Raw genomic sequence first — 21,185 nt, 5'->3', positions numbered from 1 at the left:
TTTTTGACAAAAATTTAATGTAATGGTCCTTCATTTTTTAAAACAAAAATGAGGACAACAAGACATTCCTTAGATACATGTCTTAACACCCATAGAAGCTTTGAAACATGCTTAGTTCACTTCCCATTCACTCAAACTCTTTGACTCAAGGCTGTTAACACTAACTCTATCAATCCCGTCACAATAACACCATATGGCATTTAAATTTATACATCTCTAGAAGCTTGAGAAAGAAGCTGAAACAACTTAGAAAGGGAAGATAAAATGCATGCAGCTGTTCCTATAAGCTTTCTTAGTTGTTGGCAAAAATTACTGAACTTAGTTGAAAACACTAATTTGCACAACAGTGATTTCTGCTACAATTGTTTCAAAACTGAAGAAATTGATGGCCTACGTAGAAAAGTAGTTGTGTAACTGCCCCCTTATTGAACTGGCGATTCTTGTACAATCCATGGAACCATTGTTTCTTGGCCATCCACTAAATTGAACTGGTTTTCACATCAAAGGTGTTTAGATCACCTTAGACATGACCATACCTATGTGTATCCTCCTCATTCTTGGTTGAAAACTCTTGGGAACAATGATTATAAAGTGCTTTCATGTTACATTCTTAGTCTTCCAGAGAATAGAGACTTGAGCTTATTTTGCCAATACTACACAATCCAATTTGAGTTAAAAAAAATTGTACAACTTGACTTTTAGGCAGAGATTTCTTCATGAGTAATAAAACTAACGAGTTATTTTCCATGGCAAGCTTAGATTTTTCTCAAGTGAAATTCAAGCTTTAGATAGTTTGAATATTAATTTACACTAAATATAAAGGTATGGCATTTAAGTAAGAATATTGGGCTGTTGAATATTTGCTAATTAAAGAACAGCAATTAAAAGTCAAAAGAAAACTTTGGAGGATAGCTAGATTTTTGGTCGTATTCTTCCCACTAGTACAAAATTCATGAGTTGTTTTCCGTCGAGAGCTTTGGTAGGTGCTGTATCAGTTCAGACATGGTATTCTCAATATTGTGCCAAAAATAAATGTAATGTGAAAATTGAGACTTAAGCAGACCACACTATCAACAAACAAAAATAGTGGGTACTGCAGTGGCATACATATATTGGCTGAACAAGTACTTTTCTCTGAAAACGGAATGAAACATGGTATTTGCAAGGACACAACTTGAAAAATATGAAAATCGAATAGGATTATAGGAATTTCCTTTGCATGTTGTTTATTGCAGCACACACTAATTACATGAACGATTTATTTTTGGCATGAATGGTGACTTGTGGTAAATAAAATGTAACCACAAGCATTGCCTGTACTTTACAACAAAAATGGGTAGATAAAGAATGCGCTAATCACAGATAGTGGTGTAACAGATCTGCAGGAGAAGCTTTTAATCTGCAGCTTTGTCCAAGATGAACGTCTCCAAACACATACCTAGCACAATATTCAAATTAAGTGAGCTAGAAGGCATATTTGGTACCAGTGAATAAAATATTACAATGAAAATTTCTTATGTATTTAGAGACACCTAAATAGAGAAGAAAACATTATCAAAAGTGTTTTGAGTCTTGTAACCTATATTCACAATGATCTGGTAGAGCACATCGTGCTTTGGCATAGTCCCAGTAACATTCTTCATCCCTAAGTGGCCCCCGTTTAGCTGCTAGTTAGAATATAACAATATTAGAGGAATTCCAAAGGAAGAATAACCTTTTCTGCTACTATACAACAAAAGGAGTAGCAAGAACCTTTTGATACAAATTTTGTTTTTGTGTCAGGATGAAAGCTATGCCACATCTCCAACCAAAGTTCTCTCATTATCACCGGTGATTGAACAAGATTCCTGTGGTTCACTATGACAATGAAAGTTTGCTGAGTTCATCCCAGTGAGAAGCTAAACACATTCTCTACAAGAAAAACAAAACAAAAAACAAGCTCACTGCCTCAGTAATGAGTTATAATGCAAAGAATGAAAAGATTTGGCTTAATGTACCTTTATCAAGCTCCCACACTGCTGTTCTTTTTCCAGGAATGCTTTCTCCATCTTCATAAAATGTAATGTATTTGAGACGGTTATCCCTTGTCATGTTTGGAATAAAATCTCTTCCATGTTGACGCTCTATGTTAAGGGCTTCTTGTACATCAGAACCATCATGTTCTGACTGCATACAATACAGCAACGAGGAGTGAAGCCGTCTCAAAAACTATTTAAAGAACGTTTCTCTGAATTTATCTTAAAAGTCAGAAAGAAAGTAATTTAAATTTTATAAATCCAGGCAAAGTAAACAGTACACAGATAATGACAGAAAGAAGAAACAAAGATACATGGTTTTATGTCAAAAAAATATGGAACACAGGCTGAAACAAATATCACAGGGAAGATAACAGGACCTGCATTATATCATTTATTGGATGGTCAAGGATTGCTGAACCTACAAGCTTTGCGAAGAGGACCAAGCTTCTCTCATTACTGTTCTGTCACACCGTAATGAGTCAGCAATGCATTCAAGATATTCATTCTCTTGAATTGAGGCTGGTGGTACATTCAGTGACATGAGATTTTCAACAACTCCAACAAGTTCTATAGAAACTTTTCGGTGTTGTTTTAGATATCAAAGGATTTTTACAGTCAGCTCGATCAAATGAACTGTTGAATTTCTAACTGGTCTTGTTTTACCTAATATTTCAGTGCACAATTTTTTTTATTGATATATAGGAATTCACGAAGAAAATGCAGAACTTCTTGTAAAATGTTTTGTCAAGTCCAATACACCTTGTAGATTAGTTGCAGTGTTTGTGTCCGAGAAGGAAACAACCCAAGAGAGCTTTAAAAATTGAAAACAGGTGTCAAAACAAGGTCACAGTCAATAACAGTTGTTGACAGGCCAAAATTAGAGATTTGTTGGATCATTCAAGGGCTGCCAAATTCTTAAGGAGGGTAGATCTCGCACATGATTATCGCCAAGTCTGTATTGCGGGAGATATGTGAACATTCAAAACCAGACAAGGGCTGTTTGAATTATAGCCCCAAAAATCTTTTGGGTGAAAAAATGGGGAAAATATGGATTATCATAAACGTTGAAAAAAAGAAAAAAATCTACTACTTTTTAATTTAAAGGCATTTAATAGCTTAGAGATATAGAAAGTAAAAATGAGAGCAGGGATCTAGGGTGGCAGCCCCTAGCATGGTCAAGGGACAATACCTCTCATGGAGGTCTAGTCAATGACCAATGAGGTCGAGGGGTAGTGCCCCTCACGAGGGTCTGGGGCAATGAGTTACAAGACCACTTCCACTAGCCATGCAATATGTACAAGTTGTTTCATCTAAAGAGATTTTTGGTAAGGTATACAACAACAACATCTAAGTCAACAGACTTAAGAGTTAGATCCTAATTCCTTGTCACTCCTTGATTGTAATTAAGTTTTCTATATGAGATCTCAACAACTACTGAAGGTTTGGGAGTGGAGACCTTAATAGTTCGAGGGGCAACACTCCTCATGAGAGTCTCTAGCAGGGTCGAGGGACAATGCCCCTTGCAGGGTCGAGGAGTAGTGCCCCTAATGCATTCTTTGTTCCAATATAGGGTGAGGTCAAGGGGCAGAGCCCCCACCAGCAAGATCATATTAAGGCCTTTGAAACCACACAATCTTCACAGCACACCATTTTCACAATTTTATCACTTAATGGCGAAATTAGGTATTTGGCGCATTTTTGTTCATAAAAATGTTTTAAAAATTAATTTTCTATTTTTTTTTGGTTTGGGCAGCCGTTGGATCCCCTTGAGTTCACTTGGGAACAGCCTGAGTACACCCAGGGGCTGTAATGTCCCAAAAATATTAGAATAATTTCAGATTTGAAAATTAGATTTACAAATTTAATATCGATTTCATAGAAAATACCAAAACTAGTCAGCTAGTCTTGCACACAAGGACATTGAATTGAATGAAACTTCATAGAACACCACTAAAATGTATTTTCTAATATCCAACAGCATATTATCAGGTCTGAAATCTGATTTACAACAGTTGCAAATATTATAGCTTCTTACACTAAAATCTTTACAAAACCTACAAAACATTAAACAATGACAAATTCAAATCAGCTGATTCACTCCAAATACTACAAACTAATACTATTTGAATTCCATAAATGAAATTACAGCTTATATGATTTGATACAAACATGATAAGATCAACATAATGCTGTAGCATACTTGCAAAGACTCAAAACTACCAACAATCACACAACTATGCAGGAAAACTCACTATGCAATACAACCCACAATGCCAAAACTACTTAACACTGACCAACAATAACCAAAGTTGATCTCTGATGTTTGGTATGATGAGCTACAACAAAATCTCAAAAAATACAATGAAATCACAATACAAACACCTCAAAACACTTCTGGAATCATTGCAACAAACCAATTAAGCCTTGCACACAAACAATGGAAAATTGTTGTAATTGTTGAAATCTTGAAGCTCCAACGCAACCTCTGAATGAAGTTGCTCAATGTGAACAATGGGGTTTCATCCACCATCCACCTGAAACTTATGGGTTTTTGTCCACTAGCTTCCAATCTCCAATGGGTTTTCGTCCATTGAAGAATATTGCAAAACACGAAGTTCATACAATGAGAAATTGAGAAGTAGAAATGGCATAAAGATCCAGCAAATATATAGAGGACCAACTCCAAATGACCCCCTTTTGGAAAAATAAATAAAATTTCATTATTTTCATCAATTTCCCTTCAAAATAGGCTTCCATTATGACAGTTGAGTTGCCTTGAAATTCCCTCCATTTGTAATGGTCGATTCTTTCTTGGAACTTCTTTCCTCATGATGACCAAAGGGCACAAATTCCAATGTCCAAAAATGAGCCTCATGAAAATTTAATTTAGTTTTCAATTGTCCTTTTGGCTTTAAAAATGAATGGACAATAATAAATATTAAATGAATCTTTCTTCTTATTATTACCACTGACGGAAAAACAAAATGAGTAATATTGACCCAAATCCATTTTTAAACAAAAGGCAAAATGCGAGGATCCTACCCAGGCATCCTCGGTTTATGACAACATTATAATTTTCTTTTTTAATAATTTTTTTTGTAAAATTCAAAATATAAACTTTTATTGAAAAAACAGCTATATATTTTCTCAAGTGTTTTGTCTCTTTTAACCGAAGCCATCGTTTTCTAATTGATTTATCGATTTGTTAAATAAATGATGCCCAAAAAGTGATTTTTCGGGAAATATCTTGAATGAGTTTTGTTCATTAAGAAAATAAATTTTTAACCTTTTCTAATTGGAATCTTCTATATAAAAACATAAACTCTACTACGTCATAGATAAATAATTCTTCATAGATAATAATTAGCTAATCAAAAGAATCATTGAAAAATTAAAAAAATATATTGTTAATATTGATTAAAAAATATAATGTATCTTACATTATAAAATAGATATTAAAATTATATTTTAAATTTAAATATATTTTAAAACCATAAAAATATAATTTATTAAGTGGAACATGCTTGTAATTTTAGTCCAGCTTGTTTGCGGACTCAGCTCGAGATCGCCACACAAAAATCCCACTGAAATATAAATAAGCACGTATTGAAATGCATTAAAAAAACGTTGAAATCATGCGTAAGTATTACTCTGCAGGAAAGACCCCTAAAATCGTTTTTAGAAACAACAAAAACTGAGGTTAAAACCAGTCAAAATCAGTCAACAATCGATATTTTTAAAATAGCCAATTTAATAGTGAAAAAATCAGTGAATGCACCATTCCGCTATTAATCGTGTACAATCGCAAATTTTCACGATTTTTGCCTTTTCTATTAGGTTTGTCCAATTCACCTGCGTAATTCTCCAGTCTAACAAATGCAATTAGCAGACTGTTCATGGAGAATATTATTTGCATTGTATTCAGATAACTTTGTCATCTTCAATGAGAAATGGTAGGTGCATTTACATTACATTCCGTGAAATTCCACCTTATTGTGGAATTGCACACACCGATCTATTTTTGAATTCCAATGACAATAATCAACTATCTCTAAAAATTTGTGCCTCAAAGCTGAAAGGTAGCAAGAACATTCAGTATATTTTGAAGCAATAATTTCTTCACTTGACAAAAGTTTTAGGAGGAAGCATTTGACACCATTATTTGTACTGCAATACCCCACTTATGAAACTTCCCAATGTCAGACAACTATTTGAAATTGAAATGGAATCGTATTGTAGTTTGTCCTAGAAAGGTAGCCCTATTGCCTTCTACTTTGAGGAACTATCTGCTACAATGCAAAGGTGTCCACCCTATGATAAAGAGCATACTAATTTGAGTTGGTCAGCAATGGACTATCTATAAATCTGGTCAAAACTTCAGGATGTCAGCCATATGATGTGAATAACATATTTATAATCATTCAATTTGTTCGCTTAAGTGCTAGAAAGGGAACATCCAACTCAGTTACAAATTGCCTCTCCCAAAGGCCACAAAATTTTTCACACTTCAAAGACAAATCACTAACCGCATCGTTATTGTTGTGCCTCTAAATGCCAAGAACTAGTAGTTGATTGTCCACAACATTCCATTGAATCCCACTACAACATTGGGCACCTTGATCCAACTGGTTTAATTCGAGTAAAACAAGTTCAAGGATCTCTAAGCCAATGACCAAAATATTGGCATTATCTTTTCTGCTGTCTAGCAATAAACTTTACGCTACTGTGCATATTCAGATTACCACCTCCAAAATGGAGCCTATGTATACTCCACACCCATTGCATATTCCATGGTCCTTGTAAAGGTTGGCAAGGCAAATTATAAGGTAAAGCAATTTCAGGTGCATAAAACTAGAAATTTTGTGAAGGTATTTCTTTAGGCCTTGATGTCAACAGATCATCCATAAATTTTTAACTACTTGCATGACTTTCAGTCTTTCAACACTTCAAAGATAAAGGTCAGCTCATTGGCAAGGTGCATACTTGTCAAAGATAAAGCAATTTCAGGGTGCATAAAACTAGAAATTCTGCAAAGATATTTCTATAGGCCTTGATGTCAACAGATCACATCCAATATTTACATAATTGCATGACTTACAATCTTTCAAAGACTTTTAAAAAGAAGACTGGAAACTATCACCCACTGCTCGTTCTTGATGCCTGTGATACATTGTTATGGATTTTTACAATTGTTGCTCACCTATCAATTAGTGCACTTGATTATGTTGGTTATGGCATTCAACAGAATGCAATTCTAAACACATGTAAGAACACTATCCTCTAGAAATAAGTTAAATAATTATTCTGCAAAAATGTCTAGGTACATTTGGGTTGCTAAAGTCACCATCTGGAAACAGAATAACAAATCCCTTAGCATATTTTGTTACATACTTTTATTGTTGACTGTCATGGATAATCCCCTGAAGCACATACAATGTTTCATCCACAAACTCATGGGTGGACTAAAGTGGTTGGGAGTTGAGACTACTGTGCAAATGCTTTGTGCCTATGACCATCAGCATTGACTATGGTATTTGTGTCTGCCTTGTATTCAACAAAGGTGATGTCATTTGAGGAGTACCACAATTTTCTTTTGAAAGATCAATCAGCATCCCCATAATTACACGAGTGAATACCAAGGATCATCATGTATAATAGTAAGTCTACAAATTTATAAAAATCAAAGCAAATCAAACTATAGGTGCAAGAAATTATTGAACATTGGCTAGGCCACTACATCACAGTCAATATAATATCATTTACAGGTGGGTACCAAAGCTCTCAAGTTGGGATTAGCATAATTTTTTAGCATGGTTCAAGTGGGTTCTTCAAATACAATTCCAATGATACCACCAAGCTCATTCTCATGGCTACATTTAAATAATAAAGATACTAGGATAAAATTAAATGAATGTTTTCTATGCATATACTTTCCAAACTACCATGCTGGAGGTGTAAAATGTAAGGCACCTGGGGTGTCCTGGTTATATTCACGTGAGAGCCAAGCCATGTTTTACACCATGATAAAGAATGATATGGAACCTGTGCCAATCACAAAATTTGTAATGCGACTTCAAAACATTAATTACTTAGCAAAGAGGGAAAAAACTAAACCTGAAGAGCCAATTCTGCCTTGAATGAAACGAAAGTTAAATATTAATCCATGTGCAATAATCACAAGGAAATGAAATTCACATTGAGCGTATAATACTTAACATACAGTTGTGTCTCCACTTGCTTTTGTAGGATTTCCATGCACAGGATTTCCTGATCTGTCAAGCCACAATATGTCAAGGAAGGAAAAGGACTGCAAGATTCTCAAACATGCATGAAACACACTATTGGTATAAACATCATCTTCTTGAGAGAAAAGTATGCATTAGTTAAAGAAGGAATCTCAGAAAGACAACACAACAACATATGTTTTACAAAGCATTAGACAATAATGTTAGAAATCACACATGCCTACAAAGTCAAATAGTGAAGCAATATAGATGCATCCAAGGATTTAATGACACATGTTAAGAGGTAAAAACTTGATTACACTTTAGGACAAAGAGGTTTCACAAATAGCAACCCTCAAATGGATTTGGTGCCCAAATGGCATAATGCGTTAAAAACTTCTAGAATCCTTATTAACTACAAAAGGTTCAACTCACCAGAGATCAAATTCCTTTCTTAATAGTTGTCACCATCCATAGGTTCATCATGTTGTTCCTAAAAGGAAACGAAAAAACCACCTTGTTCCTACCTAAAATAGTCCTAAAAATACAGTATGGATGGAAACTATTTGAGGAGTAAGTTCAACTACAAACATCAATTGAGCACAAGACATTGTGCTCTTAATATTTTTTCTCAATCCTATATATCCTTAAGCAAAATAAACATTTTCTCTATGAAATAATATAATTTCCATGTAGATGAGGGCTACAAAGAAAGACTGAAATTATATGTAAGTCCATGACAAACTAAAGGCAATGGGACTTGAAGAACATCTGGTTGCAATAGACAAGTGTAGAGTCCTGTTGGTGTACGTGTTATCATTCACCGAACATTAGAATAAAATGTCAAGGACACTCTACCCTCTCTTGAACAAAATCACTACGTATGCCAAGATTGCAAAGAAAGACCACACGGTGACTCCAAGGTTTATATGTGTGAACGGGCGACTTATTGTTGGATAGCTTCCTTGGTTATGTATGCTGAAATACAAGGGGGACTTACGCTCAACTAATATCATTCACAAGTTAGGACTTAGACGAATTTGATAGTAACTGCTCTCTCTCTTTTTTTTTGGATTTTCAGTTTGGGACTTCAAAAAGGGATAAAAGGATAAGGGTTTGGAAACTTTCTGCTACTCCTAAGAACTCAGGAGACGACAAAGATTAGGTGAAACCAATAACAATACTTTGCTTTGCCACATTGAGGACAACTACACAAAGTAAGTGCAATCTTCCAAGGTTGTGCTAAAGATTTTTATACTATGAATAATACCATCCAACGAACATTATTTATCCAAAGTAAGAGTTAAAGCATCCACAATGATAAGCTCAGGCTAACTTTACATATTGAACAAAAATCATTCATCCAAAGAAAGTATGGGCAATTGTTTCACCAATCTATACTATCAAATTCTTCATTCATCTAACAACTTTGAAAGCAATTTTACTCTAAGCATATCTATCCTATGTTGAACAAAATATGCAACCATGCAACCACATAATAACAATAAGGTTTCAAAGCAAACTGCAAATGAACTTATATTATCAAAGTAGCTCTAAGCAACAATTTCATATATCTCTCCCCACAACAAAATAAGAGAATGAGAGTTTATATAGAGTTTCGGAAAGCAAATGAAAGGCTGAGATCAATTTAAGATCAATAGTTGAGATTAAGACACAACAACCCCAATTAGGTTTTCCCAAGATAACATCAAGGACGAGTGCATGAATGAAAAGTGGCTCAAGGAGCTATTTTCTAGGAATGTGCATCCTTATCCTCTCACGTGGAAGTATGTTGAATGAACCTAGACATGATCGAGATGACCTCCATTGTGACATGTGGCAGCATATTGACCTTGAATTCCAATCCATCCAAATCATTTGCTCATGCAGCAAAAGCAATCTCCCATTCCAACTCCTGTTTCTGGAAGGCATCCTGGATGGACAAGAAATTCAATGCCTTCGTCAAATTCTGCTTCAAGACTGGTCCAGTGATGGCAAAGAAAACCTCCTAAGTTCTGAGTTTTAGACTTTCCAACTGCATATCATTTTCTCGATGGTCTTTTTTCAAGCAGATCAACAACTACAAGGAAAATCTTGTTTTTAATTTCTCTAATTTGCTCCTTAGCTTTAATGCTATTAGCCTTCACTTTTTCTAGGACTTCACTCCGCACAACCAATGCCCAATGCCAAGTGTTGAAATCATATGCAGCTCTTGCTACAGTTACTTTTCCATCAATTAATTCCTTCTTAGGAATTCCTTTCAACACTCTAAGGCACAGGATAATTTTGTCCTGAACATCATGAAGGTTGTCCCATGCTTGTGATTCAAGAGAGCAAAAAAGAAGTTTGTCCATATGTTAGCATCAATTTGTCCACAAATGTGGCTGGTTCTTCACTTTTGCTCACTATCCATTCTTTAGCCTCTCTTGCTGTCACTTTTTCTTCTTCAAAACTTCCACCTGCTTCCTACGAAGGATTCAAAAGTGGAGGAGTTGCTGCATCGCCTTGATTACGTGGCTTGGTCAAGTGCTGAATATATTCCTTTAGGCATTCGCTTTCTTTCTTGTATTCTCTTTTCTTTCCTATCTCCTTGTCCAATCTTGCCTTCATGGAAATGATTAGATTGTCTAAGTCCTCAACCTCTTGACCCCTTGTAGTTGGTCCTAAGTCGATGGTAGTGATTTCATACTCTTGAGGAGTAATATCCACTTTTGCCTTTTTCACTTTCGACACAACAATTTGCATTGTACGGCAACCGGTTTCATCCCTCTGAATTGTGGAAAACCTGTTGGTTGGCTTCTTTGTAGCAACCCTCCCTAGTGTGGCCAAGAAATCCGTCGTGTCATCTTCTTCCTGGACTACTTCCATAGGTACTTTTATCTTCAACCTTTCCTTCAACCAATCAGGAATCGTAGGTTGTTCAATGTCTTCTTCTTCCTGATTACTTTCTTCACATGGAATATCCTAACCTTCTCGAAGAGTGGAAATCATTCCCTCCTGAAATTCCTCACCTAGAATATCCATTTCATTTTTTGATTCAAGTATCTTCGTGCCTGTAGGAGATGGGAGCTCTTCGTCTTCCTGCTGGATTGACTCCATATTTCCCACATGGATTGGAGAAGGAATCTTTATTTTAGCCAATGATTCATCCTCAATAGCTAATACATCGTTCACATTCCTAGATGTGGCAAAATGGGATGGCTCTGATCTATACTTCTTCTGAGCACATTCCTCGTTCACAGCCTCTTTCCCCTTTGACCTTGAAGAGCCCTCAACTGCTTCCTTCTTTTTTTTGGAATTACTGTTCTCAATTGGCCCGACACTTTGGGACACTTCTGCATTTGAAGAATATGATTCCATTTTGCCCATAAGTTATAAGTGAGGGTCAAATTTCTGCGCCTTAGCACTTGGACTTGCTGATCAACCCACCATTATGAATATTTGACAATTGGTCGCATTAAAGTGGTTAAATCAGCAAGCTCTGGCTTTGACCATTTCATAGGAGGAAGAGGCCAATCTTCATCAAAGCGCGGCTTAGTGTATTCTCCATCATCTTCTAACTAATTAGGCACACGTAAAAGCTATGTTGTTCTGATCAAGCTTACTGGCAATTTGGACCATAATCTTTTCTTGATATCAAACTCATCCGCAACATTTGCCCAAAAATCCTCCAGATCAACCCTATGCCTGTACCTCTCTCCATTCATTGATCCAATATGGTCGTAAGGATCGAAATTAGCCCTGGATCGGTAAAATGTGAATGGATACAGTTCTATTTCTAACCAGTTTGCAATTATGGAAACAACATTATGGTAAATAGCATGCCAAGAACACAATGGAAGTCATTAGAGGAACTAAATGTGTCACATGACCAGAAGGATACTTTGGTAGGTATAAGGGAGATGTTTTCCCATATCAGAGAAATATGTTGTGATTCGTTGGTGTGCCTCTATTGATGGGGAATACAAAGTCAAACTGGGATATAAGGGAAGCTATAGTGGATGATTAGCAATGGCCAAAAGATCTTATATGAGGCAAACATTGCCTACCTAAAGTGGGAGCTTTCTCATGGATGGCCATTCAAAATCGAATACTCACATAGGACAGACTGGCAAAATTGGGAATAGCGGGACCGAGCAAATACTACATATGCAAAAGTATGGAGTAAAGTGTAGATCACCTCCTCTTGACATGCCCTTATGCAGAGACATGTTGGAAACATTTCCTATCTAAAATGAACATTCAATGCCCACTATCACTTAAAAGTTTGGTTTGAAATGTGGCCAAGTAAGACCAGAAAAGGCATATTCGAAAGTCTATGGCAGGTTATTCCCTCATTAGTTATCTGGGAACTCTAGAAAGTATGCAATCGAAGGATATTTCAAGATAAATCAATGTCTAGGGAAAACCTAATCACAAAAAAATGAGACTAAAATCATACAATTGGTTAATTCTGCTGCTAGGAATAGATCGCTGAAAGATAACATCTTCACAAATTAGAATGATGAGATGACCAAGGTGTTCAAAGGCTTAAAGCCCCCCCTATTGCAAGTGATAACAATGCTAAGCAATCCAAAAATCCACCTGACGATGGTAAATGGGAAGCCCCTGAGGCTAGTTGGGTCAATTTAAATTTCGGCGGTGCCTTAAGAGGGAACCCAAGCACAAGCGGAATTGGTTGTGTGGCTAGGGATATTGTTGGAAGTATCATTGCAGAAAAGGTCAATGCATATTGGGGAGACTGCGAAAAATACAGTAGAGTTTAGAGTTGCCTTAATGGGATTGGAATTAGGCAAGGAAATTAGATTAGAGAAAATACATCTGAAAGGTGACTTTCTAATCACTATCAATGCCATTCAATAGAATCATATGCATGATTGGAAAATGGGTAGATGGTTGGAACCAATTAAAGAACTAATAGACTGTTTGAAGGACTTCAAGCTCAGTCACATAAAAAGAGGGCAATGACATTACTGATGGCCTAGCAAAACAAGTGGTAGAAGTACCAAGGTGAGGTGACAAGTTGAGGACAATGATGAGTTAGTAGAGTGGATCTCACATGTGGCCCATACATAGATATCCACCAAATTATCATATGGAGGAAATGTAGCGCCAGGAACTCCCTCAAGATGGTACTTATCGTACCACACGCATCAATCTCACGATGACTCATGATGATAGCAGATAGTGATGGTTGATCAGCACGTGATAGGAGATGATAAGTTGTACGTGTATGACAGCTTCGATGTATGATGAAAGGCTAAGACGGATTAAGTTATAAATGTGCAAGATGGAGCAATATTATTGAGCCAAGATCTCATGCACTTCGTAGGATACGGGAATATTTAGGATGAGGAAGTAATAATGAGGACAATTGTATATTTGCTATTTAAAGAGGCAACAATGACGAGTCACTCATTCAGATCATTTTGCTTTTCCTAAATATAGTGCAGTATAAGATGATGGATGTGCCTGTGCTATTGGAATCCACCAAATGCCAAATGGCTTTCATAGGAGAAATTACAGATGAAAGGCTGGTCGCTATCTTGACGTCGAGTCATCCTCTGATATTGCATGTGGTTAAGGCCATATTGGGTCAAGAATTCTTGATGGCATATCATCACTACAAGGTTAATACGGACATTACTGCGATTCTCTTAACCCTAGTGTTATATTTGGGGGTATCCAAGGCAAAAGCCAAGAAACTTTGTCAAATCATGTTCAAATATGGGTTCTTGGGGGAGACAGATGTCGTTTTGGCAATGTTGGTAGTAATCTTATGGTGCCTCTACCACAGAACTACTATTTGACCAGTTGCCATGGTGGGTAGGTGAAAAAGCATTCGATAATGACTCTGGAACCAGACTTGTTGGAAGCAAGATGGGGTGATATGGAGCACAGCCTTCTTTTTTTGCAATGACTTTTTGGCATGGTTGCCTGCTCGGAGGAAGAGTGGTTGATGAATTATGAGCGAGGAAGGACTTCTCGAAGATGATAAGGAAGACAATGGCATTATTGTTGAGCTCTCGGAGGATGGTTAAGAATGGAGGGAAAATGATTACTGAGATGCGAAAGAAATTGGAAGAAGCCCAGCTCATCATGCGTGCGGTTTGGAGTGCCCAATGGTTGCAAAGGCTATGGTTGTTGCAAGAAGCATAAGGGACGAAGAAGAATAGATAAGGGTGTCTCTCCCAGCGTCTATATAATCTGTGAAAGTGTCAGTTAATTATAGCATATGTCATGTTACTTCCACATTTTGGTATATTGGTGGAAATTTTGATATGGCAATCTGTATCTGTTTAGTATATAAACTAGTATAGTTTCAGCTTTATAGTGCTAACGGAGCTCATGTTATAAAGATGGTCAATTTACTTAGGTAAAACTAGTTATGCTCTATTTGTTACGGGGCCTAGAGATCTATAGGTCGTTAGTCTATAGTAACAACGAAAGGCAATGTAATGATCCTTTTTTATATTAGTACAGAGGGAGTTGGCCCATACCAGATATTAAATTAACAAAAATTAAAATTAAAAAAAAGAATGAAAAAAAAAAGATAAACAAAACAAATGGTCTGTTTCATGTTTAAAATTTGTAAAACAAAAATGGAGGAAAAAAATTGAAAATCTTACCTCTTTGACAGCCAATGGAAGATTGAAAATGTATTGGAATGAGGGTGCAATCCTTTGATGAAGCTTCAAAGTTTGATCTTCAACTCCCTATGTAGATTCAACAAGCAAAAATATATGGTCAACTTGTAGGAATGAAATTTGTTGTTTGCAAAGAAATGAGCAAAAACTAAGTTGTTTTGGTGTTTTAACTCATTTGGAGGTCACTTTTAGGGTTAGGGAGGGCACCAAGTCAAATCAGACTCCAAAAAAAGGTTTAAAAAATGCAAAAAGACTTTGTTTTTCCATCGCTGGGTGTCCAGGTTTGACCTAGGTTTGCTTGAGTTCTCCCAGGACGAACCGGCCCGTTTCACATATACTATGAATTTCAACCCCTGATATATTCCCTCCAATATGAATGTTAGATATATAATTTTGAGCAGGAACAAGTTGACAATAGATTACAATCCCCTAGAAATGAGTTGAAGTAGTCACAATAATATTTCAGATTCTCTAGCACCTTTCTAAGTGCTCCAACCACACCACAAAAAGGTCACATCCAACGTTCATTTGCAGAAGACTTCCAATTGCTCCTTGAAGATATGAATACCACCACCTCAAGGTTATACCTAACACTTGTCCCTTTGCATATGAAGCTCATAATTCATTATAGAAAATCTTTGAATACAGAGCTTGGAGGAATACTCTTTAGATCGAGCTGCAACAGCAATGTATATGGATGCACCAATGCCATATTGATTTGAGTTTAAAAATGCATAGCATTTCCAAGCACTAGCCTTTATGATATCAATAGAGAATAATATTTCAAACAAAACAATATCAAACCATACAATACAAACCTCTCCCAATCTCCAATACTTCACTTAGCTACCATAACAAAATCTTACGCAAGCTGAATTGATATGAAGTGCACAATAGTACTTAGGAATACTATACACATGCCATGAAATGAGAATCAATCCATCAGTGCGGCTTGCAAACTCAAACCATAATGTTGCTGCAAATAACAAATGCCTAGACCTGCCCACGCTAGAGTAAGGATGATCTCATGCCATAAAAGCATTTCCTCCAAATGTATTATGTTTTAGTCCATGTAATGGAAAACCATGCCAAGATAAACATTCACTCCAATGAAATCCTGCAGTGGAACAAGCATATTCATCATGAAAGAGGCGAATTCAAACAACAATCTCTTCACACGGCCAAGGAAATTAGTGGTTTGGCATCCAAATGAAATGGATGAGCAAAGGTCCACCCGACCAGGAAGAGGAAGATCATGCTTGTCCCAAGAGATTCGAACCAATGAAAGGCATAAATTCCACACAATTATCTAGAGAAATTCTCCAAGGAACTAATACCATACAGGTTGCCATGAGGATGCCAAGAATTACTATCGCATTTCCAAGTCAAGAGCCACATCACTTAGCACTGACTGTAAATGTAGGAAGCTGCACATCAAACAATCTTTAGCAATATCAATCACCCATCAAGAAATTAAAGAGGCGACAAAGCCAGAGAAATAATGATATTAAATTATTAAAGCTACAATACCCCCAATAATATCAAAGTCCAAATAAAATACTTAGCTGAATTACATAAGACTCTCTTTATTGCCTAATATAAACAAATATTCTTTATTTTCTTTCCTCATGCCAAGTTAAAGGAAATCCATGATTTGATATATCAAATACGCCAAAACAATAATTCATCTCGTTACAAAACAATAAAATTTAGTCACCAAACTCTTAATGTTACACCCAAGATAAAACTAAGAAACTTAATGGAATAAAATTATAAATTCAACCAGGTGCCCATTCTTACTTTTAGCAATAAAATCCATTCTCTGCAAATTTGTTTCAACACAAGACTTCAAAAATTTGCTAAACTTTCTTGTTAAAACCTCTATGAGATTCTTGTATTAAACCTCCAACCTGAATTGGGTTTTCATCCAATTCCTAATAAATCCCAAGGGTTTCCATCCTCAATTTTCTTGAACGTAAATCTACAAGCTCTTTATCCCTCCAAGAGAAAATAATAAAACCAAGCATGCCCAAATGACTCCCTCATTCCTCATTTTATAATCTTTCCTGGAACTTCCCGAAAAAAATATAATTTCCATCCATTTTAAGAACTGTGGAGAGATAAGGTGGGGTCGTCAAGTGGAGTGATTATGCGAGGAGGGTACGCATGGAGAGATAAGGAGTGGGAGGTATAAGGAGCAATTATGATAGGTGGTTGCACAAAAATAGCTTGGAGGTGTTAATACCTCAGATGATAATGTAACCATGGGGAGGGGGTCCCCCAATTGTGACCCTCATTGGTTAGAAACTCCAGTATAAAAAAGACATTAACGATTAAAAAAATAAAAAAATAATAAAGTGACCTTTAATAAGTTTCCATAATATAAAGTCAATTATTGAAATAGTTGAGGAAGTATTTAATTATTTTTAATGACCCTTTTAAATAATTAAAATTAGTCATCTTATAATTTATTTATTTTTCAACAAATTAATTTTAATCATTTAATTACTTTCGAAGGTCAACAAAAGGGGACATTACATTTGTGTGGTTTCAAAGGCCTTAATTTGGGCTTGGTGATGGGGCTCTCCCCCTCAACCCCTTAAGGGCACTTCACCTAGAGGCTAGAACTCCACGAGGGCGACGTTACCCCTTGACCCCACTAAGGACATTGTACCTAGACCCCCACGAGGAGCATTGCATCTTGACCTCACTCTACCCCTTGATCCTTGCAAGGGGCATTGCCTCTCAACTTCATTGGGGCCTCCAATTCCAAACACCAACTAGTTGCCATCCCCAAATCTAAACTCTTGCTCTCCCATCCTCGAGACCTATCCCCTCATCCTGAGGCCCTATGGATTATAGTTTATTTTGCCCAAAGTTAAACATTTCTACAGGTTATGAATTTTGCTTCAACTGAGATGAATTGGAGCACATACTCCTTTATCCACTCAATTAAGTGTAGCCAATTGGGTGGAAAAGAAGCTAGAATTTGGTCTTCGTGCACTCCAACTTGCATGTCTTGTCACATAAGAAACCTGATTACAATCTTGAGTGTGCTCATTTAGATGATATTGTTGCACAACTAATTGAATTCTTTATAGATGAAGCAACTTTTACATATGACATGGCTAGTGGAAGTGGTAGAGTAGCTGGTTGTGGATCAAATAAATTGAACCAAATGTTGATTTTGATGCTCTCATTAAAGAGCAATATGAAGATCATTGAATATTCATTGTAACTTTTATTGTGTATTGATATTGGAAAAATCACTGAGTTTTATGAGTAGTTTCTTTTTTGCTAATTATGAGGTATATAAATATTTTGTTCATTGGCAATTATCAGTATCACTGTAATTATGAGTAGGTATATTCTATTGTTAATAGAATATAAAATTATAAATTATACATGCATACAAACAAACTCATACTCGTTGTTGTACCAGGACCAGCAACTTAGCATATTTGTTCATAAAACAACTTACTACCAGGACACAAATGATTGTGTGTCATTATGTGTAAATATCAACAAGGAGGTGATATACAAGATGCACATTCCTTACAATAATATTTTAATGGAAGGATCACATTTAAGTATGCACTTAATAGTAACTGGATCCTGCTCCAAAAATCTTCAGTTTTTCTCTTCCTAATTTCAGCCTTTATTTTTCAGAATTCCCTTCGAAAGTTTTATAGACGCATGTAAGGAAATACACCATTTTGTATGGTCATCACAACCAGGAATAGAAGTTTAACTAACCTTTTAAAGCATCTGAATGCCAGCCAAAGTTACTGTTTTGTAGTAAACCCCAAGCTGACCAAATTCATTTTACTGTCATTCTCCTTGATTTCCCATTAACAAGAAAACATCATTTCTAACAGCAAAAAAGAGTAACTTTACACCTTTAATCTCAGAAAGCTTCCTCTATTTTTTTGTTCTTATACAATAAAAACAAATTAATATAATATACAACTGCTTAAAAATGTATCGTATAAGTTTTATGAATTTTCCAGTGAACCTAATACAGCCAAAAAGGTTCAGCACTCCATCTTTACTAGTCTTAAACAACAATGAGAACTTTATGATTTTTGTCTTCTCCAATTCAAGTTATGGATCTGATAGGTGTAATCACCATAACCATAAGGGAGTCAGTATCAACAGAACTGTCCAAAAACTTGTCACTGAGAAGTTTTGAAGCCTTGGAGGTCAAAAAGAAAAGACTAAATGAAAGGAACAAATCTAAATGTTTTCTTTAGCAATAAAATACATTTTTTTTAGTTGGGTTTACAACATGTTAATAACCTGGATTGCAGAGTTCCCCCTTCAACCTCATAGATAATATCTGTAACGATCCAATTATCAGGGTATGGCTTGCCACTAGGTGCAAAGTGATAGCCCACCTGCCAATAATAAAATGAAAAAAAATCATCATATTGCTCACACATAAATATGGATGTTTGACAAAATAATTATCACCTAAAAAATGCATTGCTTCCTACTATTTCACCAAGAAATTTAGTATAGAAAACAATAAATTTCAGGTATTTAAATTTGGCCTCCGAAAAATCAACTACAAGATACATGAGACAAGTAGCAGTCGATTGGCCACTAGATCTTTCTATTGTGATTCAAGTATAGCAGCAATTAAAAAAAATCATTGAGGTTTTTTTTTCTAGATCACAATCTGGGATGCATGGACATCCCTGAGATAGTTGAGGGATGTTATTGAGACCTTTGGCCATAGTAAGAATGTTCAGACATCTGTATGAGTAGGACCTCCTAACGAGATGTTTTAGGGGGCATGCAATGACCAGAGACATCTCCTATCATCCCTGTGTCCTAGAGATGCCATAGGGGATGGGATGCAAGGTTTGTAAGGAGTTGGTGGGGGTCAAGGAGGTGGGAGTGTTGGGGGTGCAAGGTGGCAAGGGGGCTTTGGGGGGCCAGATCTTGAATCATATCCATTGATACATTAAAAATTTAAAAGTCATGGGAGAGACAAAATCAAAGAGGCAGCAGATCAAGATACAAACATGCAGTGCATTCAATCTAAAACAATAGAATCCCAACAGCCAATTTCCGTAGAGTTTGCTGCCCCATAAACCTCACATCAACCAATTGTACGAATTCAGCATATGCATCACCAAAATAGACACTGCATGGATCTAATCCCTAGAAATGTCAAAAATTATGGAACTGAAAGATAATGAACATAAAGAGAGCGAACTGATAATGGAATAGGAGAATCCAATAGAATAGAAGCTAGAAAACTTGGAAGCCAGCTTGATTTTCTAAACATCTGAAATCAAATTTAGAAGAGGTTGTCAAAGAGGATCATCCTTCCAAAGTTACCCTTAGCTATTGTGAATCCTTTTATTGAGGTTGATGGGTATAGGTGCACCCAACAAAGGCCACCTACTATGAAGCATTGACAAGGAAAACTAAATAGAAATGGCCCTCCAGCAGGAAACAATTAGTGCTAGTTGCTTCTCCAAAATATGATACAACAGCCAATCCCATTACTGTATGACTATCAGAGTATCCCATTACTGTATGACTATCAGAGTTGCCATCTACAAGAACCCTTAGATGTGTCCACTTCACTTTTTTCCTCATAAAATTCAAATTCAATTCATCATATATATAGCCTCCTAAAGAGATATGAAATACCTCTACCTTGACCACATTCACATGACCATCTCATTTTTATGGGAGATTTCAACAAAATAAGAACTCCTAAGGAAAGGGTGCAAAAGGATTCAACTCCAACATAACAGATGTTTTAGAAATCTAAAAATATTGATTGATGAGCTATAGATATAGATTTCAAGGAAGGTCTATACACTTTGAAAAACTGTTAAAGGGTAACAAAATCATAGCAAAAAGGCCGCACATAATTCTCATCTCCAGCCAACTGATTACAACTAACTTGTGTAAAAGCATAAATCATGGAATCCACACTGTTAGACTACTCTCCTAGAATGCTCAACAATGACTTGCAAAACTTAAAACAACAAGCCCAATTCTAAATCGATATAATGTGTCTATTTGAGTGAATGGTCACCTAAAGTCACATGCAATGCAATGTACATGTTCATCAAAAACTAGATCATCTAGTGCAGAAATAAAGCAATGGAATAGGAAGGAATTTGGCAAGATTTTTGTCCAAACCAAACAAGAGAAAGAACAACTTGACAAAATACAAAAACATATTCTTAACCAAGGTCTCATAGAGCCTCTGGCTCCTAAAAGACAGAAAAGTGAAAACCATTGCTGATTTGACTGTATCACAGCAGAGG

General features: G+C 36.1%; 1 protein-coding gene across 4 annotated transcripts in view; it reads right to left on the bottom strand.

Annotated features, from left to right (window-relative positions):
- Positions 1 to 844: 844 nt before the first annotated feature.
- LOC131067662 (phospholipid--sterol O-acyltransferase) overlaps positions 845 to 21,185 on the bottom strand; it is a 156,496-nt gene continuing 136,155 nt past the window's right edge. For 2 of the 4 annotated variants that reach the window (XM_058002772.2, XM_058002773.2), the window contains exons 9-15: positions 19,189 to 19,286; positions 8,239 to 8,290; positions 7,989 to 8,060; positions 1,998 to 2,166; positions 1,753 to 1,857; positions 1,580 to 1,664; positions 845 to 1,438 (exon numbers count right to left, since the gene is read on the bottom strand). In XM_058002772.2, coding sequence (XP_057858755.2) covers positions 1,357 to 1,438; positions 1,580 to 1,664; positions 1,753 to 1,857; positions 1,998 to 2,166; positions 7,989 to 8,060; positions 8,239 to 8,290; positions 19,189 to 19,286 — 663 coding nt within the window. In that variant the 3' untranslated portion in view covers positions 845 to 1,356. Of the gene's footprint in view, positions 1,439 to 1,579; positions 1,665 to 1,752; positions 1,912 to 1,997; positions 2,167 to 7,988; positions 8,061 to 8,238; positions 8,291 to 19,188; positions 19,287 to 21,185 lie in introns of those variants that run through there. The other 2 variants (XR_009111857.2, XM_058002774.2) reach the window with 2 other exon arrangements.

Source organism: Cryptomeria japonica, chromosome 11 (assembly GCF_030272615.1).
Source record: "Cryptomeria japonica chromosome 11, Sugi_1.0, whole genome shotgun sequence".
Taxonomy (NCBI): domain Eukaryota; kingdom Viridiplantae; phylum Streptophyta; class Pinopsida; order Cupressales; family Cupressaceae; genus Cryptomeria; species Cryptomeria japonica.
Note: the sequence above shows the minus strand (reverse complement) of the source record. Positions and strands in the feature narration are given on the sequence as shown.